Source organism: Dicentrarchus labrax, unplaced genomic scaffold, assembly GCF_905237075.1.
Source record: "Dicentrarchus labrax unplaced genomic scaffold, dlabrax2021, whole genome shotgun sequence".
NCBI classification, from domain to species: domain Eukaryota; kingdom Metazoa; phylum Chordata; class Actinopteri; family Moronidae; genus Dicentrarchus; species Dicentrarchus labrax.
The window spans coordinates 19,426,837-19,443,253 of record NW_026136720.1 but is presented as its reverse complement, the minus strand read 5'-3'; the positions used below and the strand labels follow the sequence as shown (position 1 = coordinate 19,443,253).

The 16,417-nt window shown below is 36.8% G+C and overlaps 1 protein-coding gene across 1 annotated transcript; it reads left to right on the top strand.

The window, feature by feature from the left end:
* Window positions 1-1,554: 1,554 nt before the first annotated feature.
* On the top strand, window positions 1,555-14,652 carry LOC127352779 (forkhead box protein P2-like). Its single transcript, XM_051381462.1, has 16 exons — window positions 1,555-1,608; window positions 2,379-2,547; window positions 4,788-4,892; window positions 5,973-6,059; window positions 6,587-6,695; window positions 7,415-7,592; window positions 8,038-8,142; window positions 9,168-9,255; window positions 9,879-10,007; window positions 10,782-10,971; window positions 11,079-11,149; window positions 11,940-12,041; window positions 12,153-12,274; window positions 13,088-13,157; window positions 13,240-13,376; window positions 13,474-14,652. The coding sequence occupies exons 2-16, from the start codon at window positions 2,392-2,394 to the stop codon at window positions 13,598-13,600; spliced, it is 1,776 nt and encodes a 591-aa protein (XP_051237422.1). The 5' UTR covers window positions 1,555-1,608; window positions 2,379-2,391; the 3' UTR covers window positions 13,601-14,652.
* The last annotated feature ends 1,765 nt before the right edge of the window (window positions 14,653-16,417 follow it).

Below are 16,417 nucleotides of genomic sequence, written 5' to 3'. Positions count from 1 at the left end.
CACCAGTGCAAGCTGTTAGGTTTCCTGGCTGCTGGTGCATCAAAGAGTTAATAAAACCTTTATCTTACAAAGTCAACCTTTAAATTCACCCCTAAGCTGTCTCAAATTATTATAATGAAATGTACAGGTGGAGACCACTCGTAAGGGGGTTTCCCTGTTTCTGTATATACATGAATTGATATTACTTTTTCCTTCCATATAAACTGGAGGGCAGGTAAATACTAATCCAGTAGGTGGCAGAAAGTTACCTTGGTAACAATATTTACAATTCAATCATTAATTTCTCTCAAGTCTGTCCTGCTTTAAGATACGTTTTTGTAGAGAGAAGATATATTTGGCCTCTCTGCTCAACTGTCCCTTATATAAATATAATATAATATACATCATGTCTAATGTATTAGCCTGCACTATTGTATTCATACCAATGCCATGTTAATTGTTCATTCTTACGCCATGGCAAGAGAGAAATACTGAAAATTCTCTGTGTGTTAAAATATGAAAGAATGTATTCTTTGTTACTTACCTTGTTAGGCCTCTCATCTCATCAAAGTACAATTACTCCTGGTGGTGTGGCAGCCTGGCCTTTGGTTATCATCATCTTCCTTCATCATGTATTTGCAGTCTGTAAAACATATGTTCCAATAAAGAGCTGGCATTACGACAAACCACTGCATTGTGATAAAGACAGCATGCTTAAAAGAAGAAAAGAAAGAAAACAGTAAAAGAGTAATAAGAGTAAAACAGAATGAAAACACCACACACACAATACAAAATTTCCTGTACCAAGTCTACTGTGTCATTTTCAGGTATTGTTTGTCAATGTAGCTGCGCTGAACTTTTACACTCTAGGGTACACTGCATTTATCAGCAACCAAAATTAAAACACTTTTATTTGTTTTTAACAGATGTACTGATTTCCTATTCAAATAAAAGCGCAAGCACTACTGTAAATAGCTCTTTGATAACAGTTTGACAGTTGTGTAGCTGCAGAGCTCTTTTTATTGTTCAAACCACGTAGATAGTGCATGTCTAAATAAAGTCCCAGACTACTATACCTGTCTTTTCTCAAAGAGAATGCTTTGTTTTACTCATGAAAGACAATAAATTATCCTTGTTTTGAGGCATTTTGTTTTGTAATGTTTCTTTTTTATTGCCTTGTGTATGTCTATGAATATCAACAAAGAAAAGTAATGCCTGCAAAAATGCATTCTTACTGCAAAATAGGCAACTGTAAAGAAAAACACAATTTATTGTCTATATGTTATGTAAAAAATATACATTATATTTTTATATTATTGCAATGTAGATATGTAGTTTATTGATTAATGAAACCTATACATTATTAAAAACACAGAAAAATCACTACAAACTGGGTAAACACTGTTACTTTTAAACCTAAAATAAAAATGCAACTATTTTTTTCCTATTTTTCTCATCCTGGTACTCAACTGCTATTCTCACTGTCTAATTCACTGACTGACACTGGGACTCCTCCCCCTCAGGTAGACACACAACACCATCAGTTCTCTCCCATCCTCACTCCAAACTGCATGACTTGGACACATCAACTCTGCCTGGCTGCTCTGAATTCGACTATTCATCTTAACGGTATGTAGCTTTAACACCATTCTGAGAGAAATAGAGCTTTCTGTTATGACGATGTGATCAGATTTTTCTTCAAGAATGTGTTTTAGGAGTTAATACTCAAACTCAATTGGTGTGCTCAAGTTTATAAGGTAACAGGCTGTATTTTATAGCTCTCTCTTGCCTATATGTAGTATATTTTTTACCTCTTAGTTTCTACTTCATGGAGTTCAGAGATAAGTTAAGACATGTAATAAAAAGTTGGCTTTGAAAAACTCCATGCCGGTTTCCCTGGATCTCTTTATGGCCTGCCAATAGGAAGCCACTGATACATTTACTGACTATATTTTGTGTCAAATTACACTGATTTGTGGTGTGATAATCTGTAGTTGTAAACGTGATACTGTACGATAACTGTCATATGCATGTCCAAAAATGTTAAGTAACTATGCTGAAATACTTGTGCTTTACTGCTGTTTCCACTTACATTTATACATGGAAATCACAGATTTATTAGCTTTATCAAGTCTTTGCATGTATAGAATTGCATTGGATTTAAAGCCTTGCATTGTCTTTTTCAGTTGTATAAAGGAATGCTTTTTACTGTAATTATTCTCTTTTAATGACGTATTAGCCAAAGCTTCAATAAGCACGCCCACCATGTATGGTATTTTTGAAAAATTGCCACGTGCTTAACACAAAGCCACACAAAAGTGTAATTTGCCAGCAATGCTGAACTGTATGTGCATTGTTTGAGTCTTACAGCTTATTTAGTGTTGACTGTTTTCTTTTAGGACCTGAGCTGGGATGCCTGAGTCTCCTCTCAGTCCCACGGCAACCCGTCAAACTCCAGCCAGCAGCCTGCTCTGTCACACAGACAACGGTGCAGGAGAGAGAGTAGCTAATGGGGACTCCTGCAGCGGTGTGAGTGGTGAAAACTGGCAGAGTCTCCACCAGAAACAGGTATCTACTACTCCTCAACCTCCCACTCGTCCTCCTCTTCTTCCTTCGTCTCTTCCTCCTCCTCTTCATAAGCGGGAAATAGAACAGTCTTAGGCAAACAGATGTCAGGGGAAATACAGCCAGTCAGCTCCATATTGGACGTCCTCTGACAGGACACCAAACCAGGAGCCCGTAGCTCTGTTGACAGTGGCAGGGATTTCATATGAGATCTGATGCGGGTTGGGAGTTGACACGCAGAACTCTGTTTGTCCTTCATTATTAGTTTGTGAGTCAGAGCCAGGGAGGAATAATTGTCCGCAGACCTAGGCCAAACAGATGCAAGTGAAAGGCAAATAAGCATGGCCCAATATAATTTTATGCTTGTCTGTTGCGATTCCATCCCTGGGAATCTTAATCTAGGGGATCAATGAAACAAACCGAGATAACGAACGCCCATTTCCTTCAATCTGTTCTCTCATCATGCCAGTTTTGCTCTGCTCTTTACTCTTAATTAATTTTATAAACCTACACAAGGGACTCAACTCGTGACAGACTACAAAATTTTCTATATAATACCAAAAAGCACTGGCACTGTCCATAGTAAAGGCTCTGCTACCACTGTCTGCAACTTTGTGAGCTAAATTTTTAAACATGTTATTTTTTTGGTAATTTTCAGTGAACATAGTAAGCGACAATGTCATAATGCCACCGTTGCGATGTTGCCTGTCTGCCAGAGTGTGATTCAAGTCTTCAAATCATAATAATGGCTTGTGATATGAAAGTTTTTCAACCTGCAAACTCCGAAAACATTACAAATGAACACTATTTACAGTGCAGATTGGTTTTCTCTCATAATGAAAGAGAAGGTCCTCCATCTGTAATGTATTTCTTTTCTAAGTGTAGCATCCAATCCACACTCCAAAAATGGTTACCCAGTGATTTATAAAGCATGAAAATGAAGCCAGCTGTATGTCGGTGCCTTCTTTACAACTACATACACAAGATTCAGAAAAAGATACAAAAAGTGTAAGACTAGCAGTTATAGTCATTATAAATTCATCTGTTTGGTATTTTCACAATTAATCAACTGTTTACTCAATAAATTAAGACATAAAAATAAAAGAAAATAAGGAAATAAAGGAATAAAGAATAAAGAAAATTGTCAAATGCATTCCCAAATATATCTTAAATTGCTTGATTTGCATCGTCATGTTACTGTCTCTGGCTCCTCCAGTCCACCTCAGGGATGTGACACAGTTGAGAAACCAAAGATATTCAGTTTGAATGTATAAAACATAAAAACAGAAAATCGTCACATTTAAGAGACTGTACAGTAAACACTTCAGCAATTAATTAACTGTTTCTAAACTTGTTGACCGACCAAATCAACCAATTTACCCATCTTTAAATAAGACCAAATCATACATGCCTACCAGCAATGCAGGTTGTTGAACCTGCTGTGCCAAACTGTGAATTCTTCATCCAATTTCCACTCTTAACTTTCAAGTTGAGAACACAGGAGGTATGACTACAGGTATAGGTAGGACTGAGGACACAAATGACAAACTTGAGGTCCCTGATGTGTTCTTCTTTCATTACATCCTGCAAGCTGCAAAGGTATTACTCCAATATAGACATAAAGCTTCACCGACACCTACGAAGAACATCGGGTCACAGCCTTTACACCTATCTGTATACAGTAGAAAATTACAGATATTCACCATTAAAAAGAGCCATAAACTGTTCAAATAATAAATTATATTCCCCCAACAATCAATTGTCAGCACTAGTATTATTTTTCAGCTTTGTTTGTAATACATGTTGAATTTGTAAGTGGCTTTTGTTGTTGCTTAATGCAGTCATGGCAATTGCTGTTGTCTCTGTCTGAATTCAAAAGGAGACAATCACTGTGTTATTTGTCTCTCAGCCAGTAACAGTGCAGATCAGTTATTATTCTGAGAGTGTTTGCCTTTATTAATACCCATACACTTCTATTAGGAGTCACAACAAGCATGTAATTGTGTTGCTAATTAACTGGTCAGCCTATCTCCCATCTCATTTAGGGTCAATGACACAATCCAGCGTGATGATGTTCACAAAAGGTTGACAGCACTGTTTTGTAATTGGATTGGAAATATTTCCATTCGATGGTTATTACTGTTTAACACCTGACACTTGCCTTCTGTCTCACTCACTCATCCTCTTGCCTTCACTCTGTAGACTTCTCTTTTGTCATTTTGTCCCTCGTCTTCTTCTTGAAGCTTTTTCTGGCTATGATGGCTCCTCAGCACATGCATCACCTTCTGTCCCCGAACCAGCTGCAGGCACTGATCCACCAGAAGCAACAAGCTCTCATTCTCCAGCAGGTATTTATGCAACACCAACACTAATGAAGGAACTCCTACTAATAATAATACACTAGACTATGGTTTACTGGACTGGACTTACTGTACCAGGTAAAGAAACTAGTAAAACTAACTACATCCACTCCTATACAGTGCAATGCAGTTTTAACATCAGCCATAAGTGTAAAGTGTAAGTAAAGTAGTTATTTGACTTGTATTTGACAGTATGACATTATTATTACAGTATTGCCTCTAATAGCCGTCAAGGTAAGCTAGTAAATTAAGGATAACTTTAAGATAATCTGGTAAACAAACTGGTGTGCTAAAGCAAAAAGAAGCAAAAAAAATAAAAATCAATTGTAAGTTTAGTAATTTTGGTTAAAGTTACTGTAGAGTTATCTAGTTAGACTAGCTAACCTCACAGCTAGCTTACTGTATAAAGTACAAATTTGTTGATTAATATTAGTTAGTTAGTTTACCTAGATGGTCCTGTTTATTTATGTAGGTCAGATAGAGGTCCCACCTATTGAATTGAATCTGTTTCATAACCAAGTAAAAATGTGTAGTATATTGAAAGAGCATTTTTACCTCACAAAGGCAATTTTTTTATTTTTTTGCTAGAAACATCTGGTGGGCCAAAATGTAACCATACGGCGGGTCAACTTTTGCTGTCAGGCCCCACTTAAAACAACCCTGAACTAAAAGAATACAATACAATATATGGATTTTGATTAATATTAACTTTAGCCACTTAGCCTACCTGACCTTTCAAGTTTAATATTAATTTAATTTAACAGCCATTTTGACAGTAAACACAGGCGTAACCACTAATACTAATTATGGTTCTGTTCCATTTAACAGAGCCTTTCCAGCAACAACCTTGACTCTGTTTGACCTGAATGGAACTGAACCTTAATTAGTATCATTGGTAACACACAAAAAAAATAGCTGCTGTTAAAAAGGTCTATTGTTCTGCTTTTTCATGACAGACATTTTGACTTCACAACAGGAAAACAAAAGGGTAGTAGAAATAAATGTTACTGTGGGCAATCTGTAAGTGAAGAGTTTAATGGTATAGTAAGAGTCTCATCATTTTTCCAGCAACATCTGAAAGAGGTTTACAAGAAGCAACAACAGCAGATTCACCTGCAGCTGCTTCAGCAGCAGCCCAGCAAGAAAGTCAAAGAGGTAAGTAATTATTTGTGGCCTGTTTGTTCATTTAAGTTTGTTTGACTAGCTTTGCCCTAAGGATTATATATCCATTGTGTTATAAAAACCCTTATGAGTAAGATAAATGTAATAAATGAAATGTATGTTGTAAGGTTGATAACTTTAACAAAGACATTGTCGCAGTATCCACAGAACTGTGGAACATTTTATTGGGGCCTGTAAATAATGAAAACACATTTTAACAGGACAGAAATTTCTAATCAACAGAGGACATGTTTATGTGCTTTGTCACTTGTTTTTGGGATTTGAGAACAGCGTTTTCTAGCACTCACAACTTAGATATCGGTGGCGTGGGCGACAAGTTTTTGTTTTGGAATGTGAAATTTTGCAGTATTTGTTGAAGGATGCCATTACAGATGAGGTACATGCCACTGATTTTAGCTCTGGGTCAATACTCGGACAAACTACCAGGATACAAGAGAGTTTCATATGAATACTACATCACTTTTCTGTGGAATGTCTTATTTTGTATCTCTGTCTCTCAGCTTCCTGCACAGCAGCTCGTGTTCCAGCAGCTCCTCCAGCTGCAGCAGCAACAGCAGCAGCTCCTCCGGGTGCAGAGACCAGTCCTGTCCTCTCCTGCTCTCTCTCCAGGTCACTCTTCTTTACATTGAACACTGACATTACATTTTTTTTTTGTGTTGCTTCTCCCTCTTCGGAGTAGTATCCTTTGAAAGCAATTGTATCAGCTGTTTCATTTCAAATGCTCTGTGTGGTTACATTTTCTGTACAGTATCAGTGTTTTCAGTAATTCAGATGTTTACAAGTGTGAAATTGAATCGACCGTAGGGTTACTATAGTACATTGTATCATATCACAAGGACACAAAAATAGACAAACATAGACATGTATCTCAAGCAATTTTGTCACAGAGGTAGACTTGTTTTTTGTTGATTTTAAGTTCTGTTATATAACTGCACTAAACTGATGACTAAAGACATGATGATTAAAGTGAAACCTAAAAGTAGAATCATTACTCATATTCTACTGTGATAATTAATTCCTGGATTACAGGGAATAGTTAACATAAGGTCATGAGACAGAGTTTCTACCCACAACCTTTGAGGTGGGAATGAGTGAAACTGTGAATGTGAAGCACAGATGAAAAAGTGCAGGTGTGAACAGCAAAAAACATACTCACTGTAAAGTAAATGTCACAATTCTGGAAAAACATGCCACTCAGCTACTCGAGTCAGCTGCCTGTAATGTATAATATGTAAATAATATTACCCCCATTCTTTTTGCAGTTACCTTAAGCTCCTTAAACTCTTGATTTAGAGATGTAAAATAACTGTTTGTGTTTTATAATTTAGGTGGTTTCAGCTCTGCAGAGATGCAGCAGATATGGAAAGAGCTCACAAACGGAATGACTGAAGATCAAACCACATCGCAGGGCAATGAGGACTCTTCTACCAACAACATAATGTCAACAAAAGTCACACGGAGACAGGCCGGTGACCAGCAGACGTCCTCTCCCAGCAGGGCAGAATGGTATGAACTGTCTGCGCTGTAAACGTATCGTGAGAACTGAGATGATAAGGCTTTTTTGTAAACATCAAAGACGTGTCATCTGCAGACATTCTCTTGTGCTCGCGGAGAGCTGTTTGCTTTCGCAGCGAGACTTCACTATTAATTCCCCTCGGGATGATATGTTTTGTTTTTTTATTTGTTTGCTTTGTGTTCCGCCAACTGAAATGGTTTAGCAAAGAAAAAGTTTACATGACTACATGTCCCAAATCAAAAGTAAATAGTTATCCATTTATTTTTCAGTGCTTTCTTCCACCTCTCTCTGTCATTATCTGCTACCTTAAAAGAAAACAAAACACACTTATATTTGTTTTATTGCTGTTTTGCTCTTGTTTTGTTGCTGTTTGTCAGGCTGCTGGGTTTTTTTAATCATGACAATACTTTCATTTTCCTCTTCATCCTCATCTAGTGCTGTTAAAGCTGATTGCGCTGCCATACACACTCTCTACAGCCACAGTGTGTGTAATTGGCCCGGGTGTGAGGCGGTGTGTGAAAGCTTCAGCCAGTTCATCAAGTAGGTTTTAACAAAGTCCTAATGCATTTCACTTTTTGACTCTCTGTGAAAGTCTTTTTTGGTTTGTCGTTCAAGTCACAGAGCTATGCATCATTTGTTCTGAAAGATAAATAACTGGTAATCTTGGGCCTCCACATTTACTGCTGTTTGTAAAGTATTTTCAGAACACTCTTCAAAACAACTGTTTACAATTACATTGCACACAGTAATGGAGATTTTGGTCCATGTTGCAGTTTTAAACGCTCTAAAGCCAGGTAGCCATACATTACATATCTCATTCCGTACAACAAAGACAAATATAAACACATTATTGTTTATGAAAATATAAAATAATAGAAAGTAAAATAAAATAGAGTTCATTTAGCAATGGCATATGTCTCCCAGATTTTACCTTTGTTTGCATCGGAAACAGAGCCGTAATGCGGGAAACAGGATAGAAATCATATTTATCGCACAGCAGACATTAATATTATTCTTACTTGAGTAATAGAGCATATGAGGATTCTGGAAATACTTTCTAAAATATTTGTTAAATCACATTTATTCGGTTATTTTAAAGACCGCCAGGGATTTATCTTTCAGAAAAAACAATTATGCTTTTCTTTGTGACTTAAATGTAAGGATAAAACATGAGAGGAACAAACTGGGGATAAAATGAAAGTCAGCCTGGATTCACAGCGATTAAAGTGTATTTCAAATGGTGAAAAAAACAAAACATTGTTTTATCAAATCACCCATAGAAACTTCTTAAACCACTCCTGCACTATGGTCCCCTCCTCCTGTTGATGCATATGCCATGACAGACAATCTTCATTAAATGATTTCTGCACGAGTGGTTTGAATGAAGTTTCCATGAATGTTTTGATAGATTTGTCACTATTGGAATCCATTGTAACTGCAGTGAATTCAAGCTGATCACAGTGCTCCCTGAGTATTTTATACTCAATAAAGAATTAGCAGTTATAGATAATGGATGGATAGGTTTTCAGTGGAGTATCCTTTTAATGCCCCTGTGTGTGTTTCAGGCACATAGGCAGGGAGCACACTCTGGACGACAGGAGTACAGCGCAGTGCAGAGTCCAGATGCAGGTGGTTCAGCAGCTTGAGCTTCAGGTAGGCATGAGTGCAGATGTCCTTCCTTGTTGTGTGCTAGTGGCCATGCAAACATGTCTTGTGCTCTCTTGGGTGAAACACATAAAATTAGAAATCTAACAACATTGTCACATTCTTAGACTTAGACTTAGACTTCTCTTTATTGATCCCTTTGGGATGATTCCGGCAAGGAAATTGGATTTCCAGCAGCTTACAAGAACACTTGTATAGAAAATAGAAGAGGTATTAAAAATACAGTATAAGATAAACAATAAACTCTTTGCTAAATATAGAAAGTAAACATTCTAACCAAACTGAGACTTGTTTGGAGTGTTTGCTTCGCACAGGTGATTAGTTTTTATTAGTTTAAGAAAGGATATTTATAGTGGCAATATTAGTCCACAAAACTGGATTCCTTTCCCTGAGTTTTCCCAAAATTTCCCCACCTAAACACTGTCTTACTTATGGTAAATATTCATGTAATGTTCTGCCAACACCACCTCCGTCCTGATGTTTGACACAACAGGAAATTGTACTTGTGTTTGGTTCAGAGCATTCCATTTCAGTAATCTGTGTCCAGTGATTTTTGATGCGACACTGTGTCGGCATTGATTTCTTCTCCCTCCCTTCATCTCCTCTAACAGCTCTGCAAGGAACGGGAGCGTCTGCAAGCGATGGCGGCTCACCTGCATCTGCCGTCTCAGTCGATCTCTGCACCCGCGAGTCTGCAGTCGCCACAGTCTGATACAGCTGCTGACCCACGCAGTCCACAGGTAGATAGCGCGCAGTAATAGATGTGCGAACAACAGAGACGAAGTAAATGAGCCGTAAAAACTGGACAGCATTTCTGAGCTGTAAGCAAAACTCCAAATATGTGGTGGAGGGGGAAAATAACACATGTCTGGCTGCAACTTCATATTCTCTGGCGGTGAGGAAGATACCGCCAGCCTGTAATTGACCTGGTGATCTTTTACAGTTGCAAAAAGCTGTTGCCATTTTCTTGGAAACCAAAAAACATGACTTAGGGGTATATCTGTATATGAGATGAAGGTCATTTGAACCATAAATACAGAATCACAACTACATATCTTGGAAAAAGTTTTACCATTTTGATCTTTTTTACCTTTCAAATTACTTTTACAAACACTATTCCTTTGTGAAGACCTCCATCCCTGTGGAGTGTGACATACTGCATGATGCGAGCACTTCCTTTCCTTTCAGTGTCCAGCTGTTGGCACCAGATGGCTACCATTGTGTTTTCAGATATCACACATGCACAAGTTCACTCTGATAATGTGGAAGCTAATCATTTGTTAATCTTGCAAATATTGCACCATAATCACAACACTCACCAAACAATTTCACCCTATAATTAACAATAATTGGCTTCCTTCTTCTTGCGATATTAGTGGGATCACCTCTGAAGAGGCGAAGCAAATCGCTCTGTTACACTCTGGTGAAGAAAAAAAAAATCTCCCTGTCTGTTTTGTTTCTCTGTGGGTTTTGTTCCTTTGTTAACTTGGATCATCTGCTTGTGTCACTCTCAGCTCAGCTCAGTCGGCAGCACCAACAATCTGCCCTCGCTGAGCCCATCAGACTCAGCCCAGACGTCCCCCCAACCTCCGGCCCGTGTCAGCTCTCCCTCCCAGGGGTGCGAGGAGGAGTTCCTCACTCACGCATCATGTGCCGGGGCCATAAGACGTCGCCATCACCCGTTGGTCTACTCACTGTCTTCAGGTAAACCAAATTCCCAAAAATGTTTTCTATTATTATAATGTTTACACAGCAAATAGTTTGTAGCACATGTTCTACTCCAGTCTCCGCTATGTTTTGTCTTGTTTCAGAAAATGAATATGAACTCTACAAGAACACCGATATCAGGCCACCTTTCACCTATGCAACACTGATAAGACAGGTACAGTCTTTATTTACTTAACTTCAAACATTGTATTGGTAACTTATATGTAATATATTTATATATTATTGAAATTATTTTGTAGACTTATTACATACTTGCAATTAATGCTTATTCCTTTGTCAATTGTATTGTGTGTTTCCCCGTTTGTGTGCATTGGTCCCTAGAACATTTTAATGTTGGAGGCCTTTCTTGCCAATAAATGACCTCTCTAACTACTGTATCTCTATTTTCATGTTAATTGCCACGTGAGCTCATTCATTTGAATCACCTGTCTGAAGCTCAAACACTGACAGAAAATTTATTTGCAGCAATTTTGATAGTCGATTAGTCATTTGAATCCCCTGGTTTCAGTGTATTAAATATGAAAGTTTGTTGGTTCTCTTAGTTTCCTATGATAGAAAACTGAATATCTTTGGGTTTTGGAGTGTTGATCAGACACAAAAAAGGAAATTTAAATAGTTCAACTTAGACTATTTCTGGACATTTCTGAAATCAAGTGATTAACTGATTCATCAAGAAAATGCTTGGCAGATTAATGGCTGATTAAAATAAAACTTTATTTGCAGCCATACACCTGTCTTGTGTCACTGAGACGATTACTGTTCTTTCATCCTAAAAAAAGGCAATATCTCTGTCAAAATATTGATACATAGAATTAAAAAATAAAACAGCTGTGAGTGTGACTTTTCCCTTCTTCCTTGGATCTGAAGTAAATAAGTCAGGGCTTTAATTCGATCCTGTAATGTGCTTCTGATATATATATTTTTAATCTTCCCTCCATCTAAAGGCTATTATGGAAACATCAGACATGCAACTAACACTCAACGAGATATACAACTGGTTCACACGGACGTTTGCTTATTTCAGACGCAACGCTGCCACTTGGAAGGTATCGCACCCCCAGATAATTAACTCTGTGATATCCCAGCGTGTGTCATACCTGATTTATGCAGCATGTTATTCCGTAATATCTCCTTCACTCTGATTTTCTCTGGATCAGAACGCAGTGCGCCATAACCTGAGCCTGCACAAGTGTTTTGTGCGTGTGGAGAATGTGAAAGGCGCGGTGTGGACGGTGGACGAGGTGGAATACCAGAGGAGGAGATCCCAGAAGATCACAGGGTACAGTAGATGACTTCCTGGTTCAGATATAATGATCTTTGAGACAAGTAGAAAAACGCTATTCTTCTGCCTCTTGTAGGTGGATCACAGCCCCACAAGGTGTATAGGTTATTTAACATGCAAATAAATCTGTACACATTGTCACTGTTGAAAGACAAAGAGCATAAGATGAGTTTATATTTTCTTGTTTCTCCCATTTTAAGGTGTTTTTTTAAGTATATAAGATCGGTTTTGACACCACTGTCAGAGTCAAAATGAACAATATACATAATCCTGTGTGCTCCCCGTGTCCGGTATATAAGTAAAATAGGTTCCTTATTGCATCTGCAGTATTATACACATTTGCTCTTGATTATAGGCCTCAGTAAATGAAAGATAAATATGAATGGAGTGATCCTGGCGACAATTTCCAGGCTCTAGTTCGAGGTTCTGTCCTCATCATTGATGCGACTGAATTATTTATCATTACTTACCTTGCCTCAAACTATTGTTGTCAACCATGTCGTAGCTTGTGCAATATATACAAGGTATCGATTTGCTTGCTGTGAATTAGACATGGATTGTGTCCTTTTGTATTTATTTATTTTTTGGGGAAAATATATTTATTGCATTTTTCACATTCAGCACAGAACAAAACATCTCAGACATGACAAAGAAAATGAGTGGGTAAGAATAATAAATAAAAATAAGAATAATGGACATTATTCATCCCCCACCCTCACTACCCCCTACCACAGAGAAAGGCAAATAACATCAAATAAATAAATCGGATTGGGTCAATTTTTAAATTCTTTTATCTTTGTTGTTCCACAGGAGTCAATCACTGATGAAAAATGTGTCCTCCAGTGGAGATTTTGGGGGCGTTCTGAATGCCAGCCTACAGGTGACAACTGCAGCACTAACTTCCTAAATACAATTTTGAAGTTTGGCGTCACTGTTTGATTTTTATTTAATTTACTTTGTAGAGTGCTCTGGCTGAGGCATCACTGCCAGGATTCAAGAAGGAGCGTGTCAGCAGAAACTCCAGGTGTCAAATACAGGAGGACAAAGCAACAAACAGCAACAGCCACAGTAAACAGACCTTCTCTCCAAGAGTCCAGCAGTGAGTTTTTTCATTTATTGTGACCTCCTGAAGTCAATTAAATGGCTGATGCGCTGCAATAACTGATCTAAATGTCTTTGTTTTTCACCTCTTGCAGGTCTCTTTTGCTTATAGATGACACACTGAATCTGAATGACCAAGAATCTCTGATGCCAGCAGTAAATCCAGCCAATCTACAGCACAACGTGACTGAAAATGATGAAGAGCTGTTTGATCTTGAATGACAAAAAAGGGTTAAAATAATCAGTTGCAAAGCAGTGAAATTAGCCTTTGTTGAACTTTCAGGGATGTAGACCACAGTTAACATATTATAACATATTAACTTCATGTTCATTTACAGTGTGTAGTGCCAGACGGCATTAAATTCTCTACAAAATATTGATATTTGATCAAATACACATCTAAATGGAGCTTTTCAAAATTGTGGTTTATCATATAGTTCATATATTCATATAGGTAAAAAACTTGTCTGCAGTAGTCCACTTTTTCTTTTGACATTTCACCCTTAAAGAGAAGGAAGTGAAATACAGTGCCACTGATGATTTTGTGTGTCGAACTATTGATTATTTTCTGCTTTAATAAATCTTATTATAATTTAAAACAGTTTAAAAATGTAAGGTAAAAGTTATTACAGTTAAATATTAGATTCAGTGTGTTCAAAGCCGTACAGTTGCTTGCATTTAATCTACCCAGATAAAAAAAAGTGCATCATGACAGGCATACAAGTAAAAAACAAAAATACGTAAGAATGTATACGGGCAAAAATAGTTGGGATTTGATATTTTGTGATCTAATTATGTCCTCTTTCACTGTGAGCAAGTCCTTTTCATGTAAATGATACATCCAAGGCCAAAATAAGTGATTTACATAAAAATTTGTTATAGAATGAATGTGTTATCTGTTTATTGTGACAGAGATGAAGAAACAGCACCAGGTGGATATGAATCATTAGAGCAAAAAGAGAAATATTTTGTGGTTTTGTGTAGATGAAATATCTGAAAACATGTATAGTTTGTGCGGCTTCTCTCTGTTGTCTTTGTACATAAAAAAATATGTACATTTCAGCCTGCTGAAATGTGTTTTATGGATGTTCATTTTTAAAAAGAAAGCAAAATCCCTGTCTTATGTGTTGTTACATGTGTGTAACTTGTGTATTTAACTGAACGCTGTGTTTCCATTGAAATAAAGATTGTTCCAAACATTCCACTTTTATAACATTTTGATTATTTACAATAGATGTACATACAACTCTCTATTTATAATGTGTTTGTTTGTAATTGTATGTCCAAAGTGATAACAATGTAATAAACATTTAAATAAACATATAAACCTAAAATTGTTTGTCAATCAATGTATTTTTTAAAATATATTTTATTGTCACAGTTGTGATTAATGACATTGTTTGATGTCAAACTCTACATTCAGACCAAATTTAAATGTTAAGCTCTGTTACCTGCCAGTGTACGTGCTACACCTGTGAGAGTTGGGTGTTTAGGAATTTTACATGTAAAATAAAATATTGCTTGGTTTTAGTTAAATACATTTGTAATGTCATGTTTATGCTCATGTAAGCAGCATAATACAACACTTAAAAAAAACATTTGGCTTGACAGTTTAATCCAAATCCTTCACAATACTGTTGAATTCTGAATGTTCTGCAATGTGTGGTTCATATAGTTGCTGTAACAGCAATGACAATTATTTTTTTAAATTAATTTTTACATTTCTATTTGTTTAATCATAAATGTATGTTTTTTTTATTTGTCTTGTGTATGTTTGTATATTTATATACAGTTATGCATGGTTCAGGTTTCTTGAAAAACCAATAAAGTAAGTGTTTATTGAAAAAAGAAAACAATGATAGTTGATGTATATGAGGACAGGAAAAATGCATGTACAACTATGCACGAGTTAAAGGTGCCATACCTTAAAATACCCACTGTAAATAATAATGATTATCATTCAATTATTACAACTGCAGCAATCTTTTTTTATTTATTTTTTTATATTTAAGAGAAGGTTTCAGTTTAACCTCCTTTTTACCCTCACATCATCATATAAAATGCTAAGATAAAACTCATGGATAGACAGCCCCAACATGGTCTCATCCACTGATGAACACCATGAAGTGAAGCTGTTACTGTAGACTTCACAACCAAATACAGAACAAAGGCCTCAGTTTTTTCAGCTCCCTGTTTTGACTAATGTCAGTAATTGTCTTGGACGATAACGAGTTAGCTTTAAGTTTGCTGTTGCCTCTCAGGGCTTCCTTTGATTCCCTGTCAGCCTATTAGATGACATTTTCTTCTGATTGCCTCTCCATGTGGCGTGTTTACTGACTGAAAGTTAGCACGGTGCTCGACAACTTCAACAGCTTCACTTGTGCATTGCTTTGATGTGCCATAGACACTGTGAGGCGGGCAAGTCAACTTGTTTTTTTAACGCAACACTTTTGACAGCACTTAGTCAACAGCCCCTCTGAAAGGGCTGGTCTCTGTTCATCTTTAACATGTAATGACGACGCTGTCGTCCATGTGTCCAATCTCTTAGTATCAATATTTCCACGAACAAAGATTTGAATGTCACTGACTGTAATTAATTACTAGTTTGGGAATTAGTGATTGATTTATTACTGCCTTGTGCTCTCAAATTAACATAAAACAATAGTGTTTCACATTTCTCCACATGTTAGTGTGTCAAAGGTAACACACTGTGGCTCATTGAGAAAGTCAGGCCTCAGACATGGACACAAACTCCATCCACAGAGGAAGACCATGAGTTAAAAACTTAGTAAGTGGACCTTTAGTCAAGCCAAACAAAAGTTAACAACATAATTTACATAACAATGGTTCAGTTATGATCATTTGTATGCCTTAATTATTGTTCATTTTATTTTGCACATAAATGTTACTTTAAAAAATATATAAATACATGTAATAAGTGATTTTGTTGTTGTTTTGTACTTTATTTACCTGAAAATGTGTTGCTATTTATATTATAGTGGTGTCTTCATACCTCATGTAGGATGATGTTTGGCTTCA

Excerpts from the sequence above, each read along its gene's own strand:
- LOC127352779 (XM_051381462.1), top strand. The coding sequence starts at position 2,392 with ATGCCTGAGTCTCCTCTCAGTCCCACGGCAACCCGTCAAACTCCAGCC. Across the intron at positions 2,548-4,787 it reads AGAGTCTCCACCAGAAACAG|CTTTTTCTGGCTATGATGGC; the intron begins GTATCTACTACT and ends TTCTTCTTGAAG. Across the intron at positions 9,256-9,878 it reads TTCAGCAGCTTGAGCTTCAG|CTCTGCAAGGAACGGGAGCG; the intron begins GTAGGCATGAGT and ends CTCCTCTAACAG.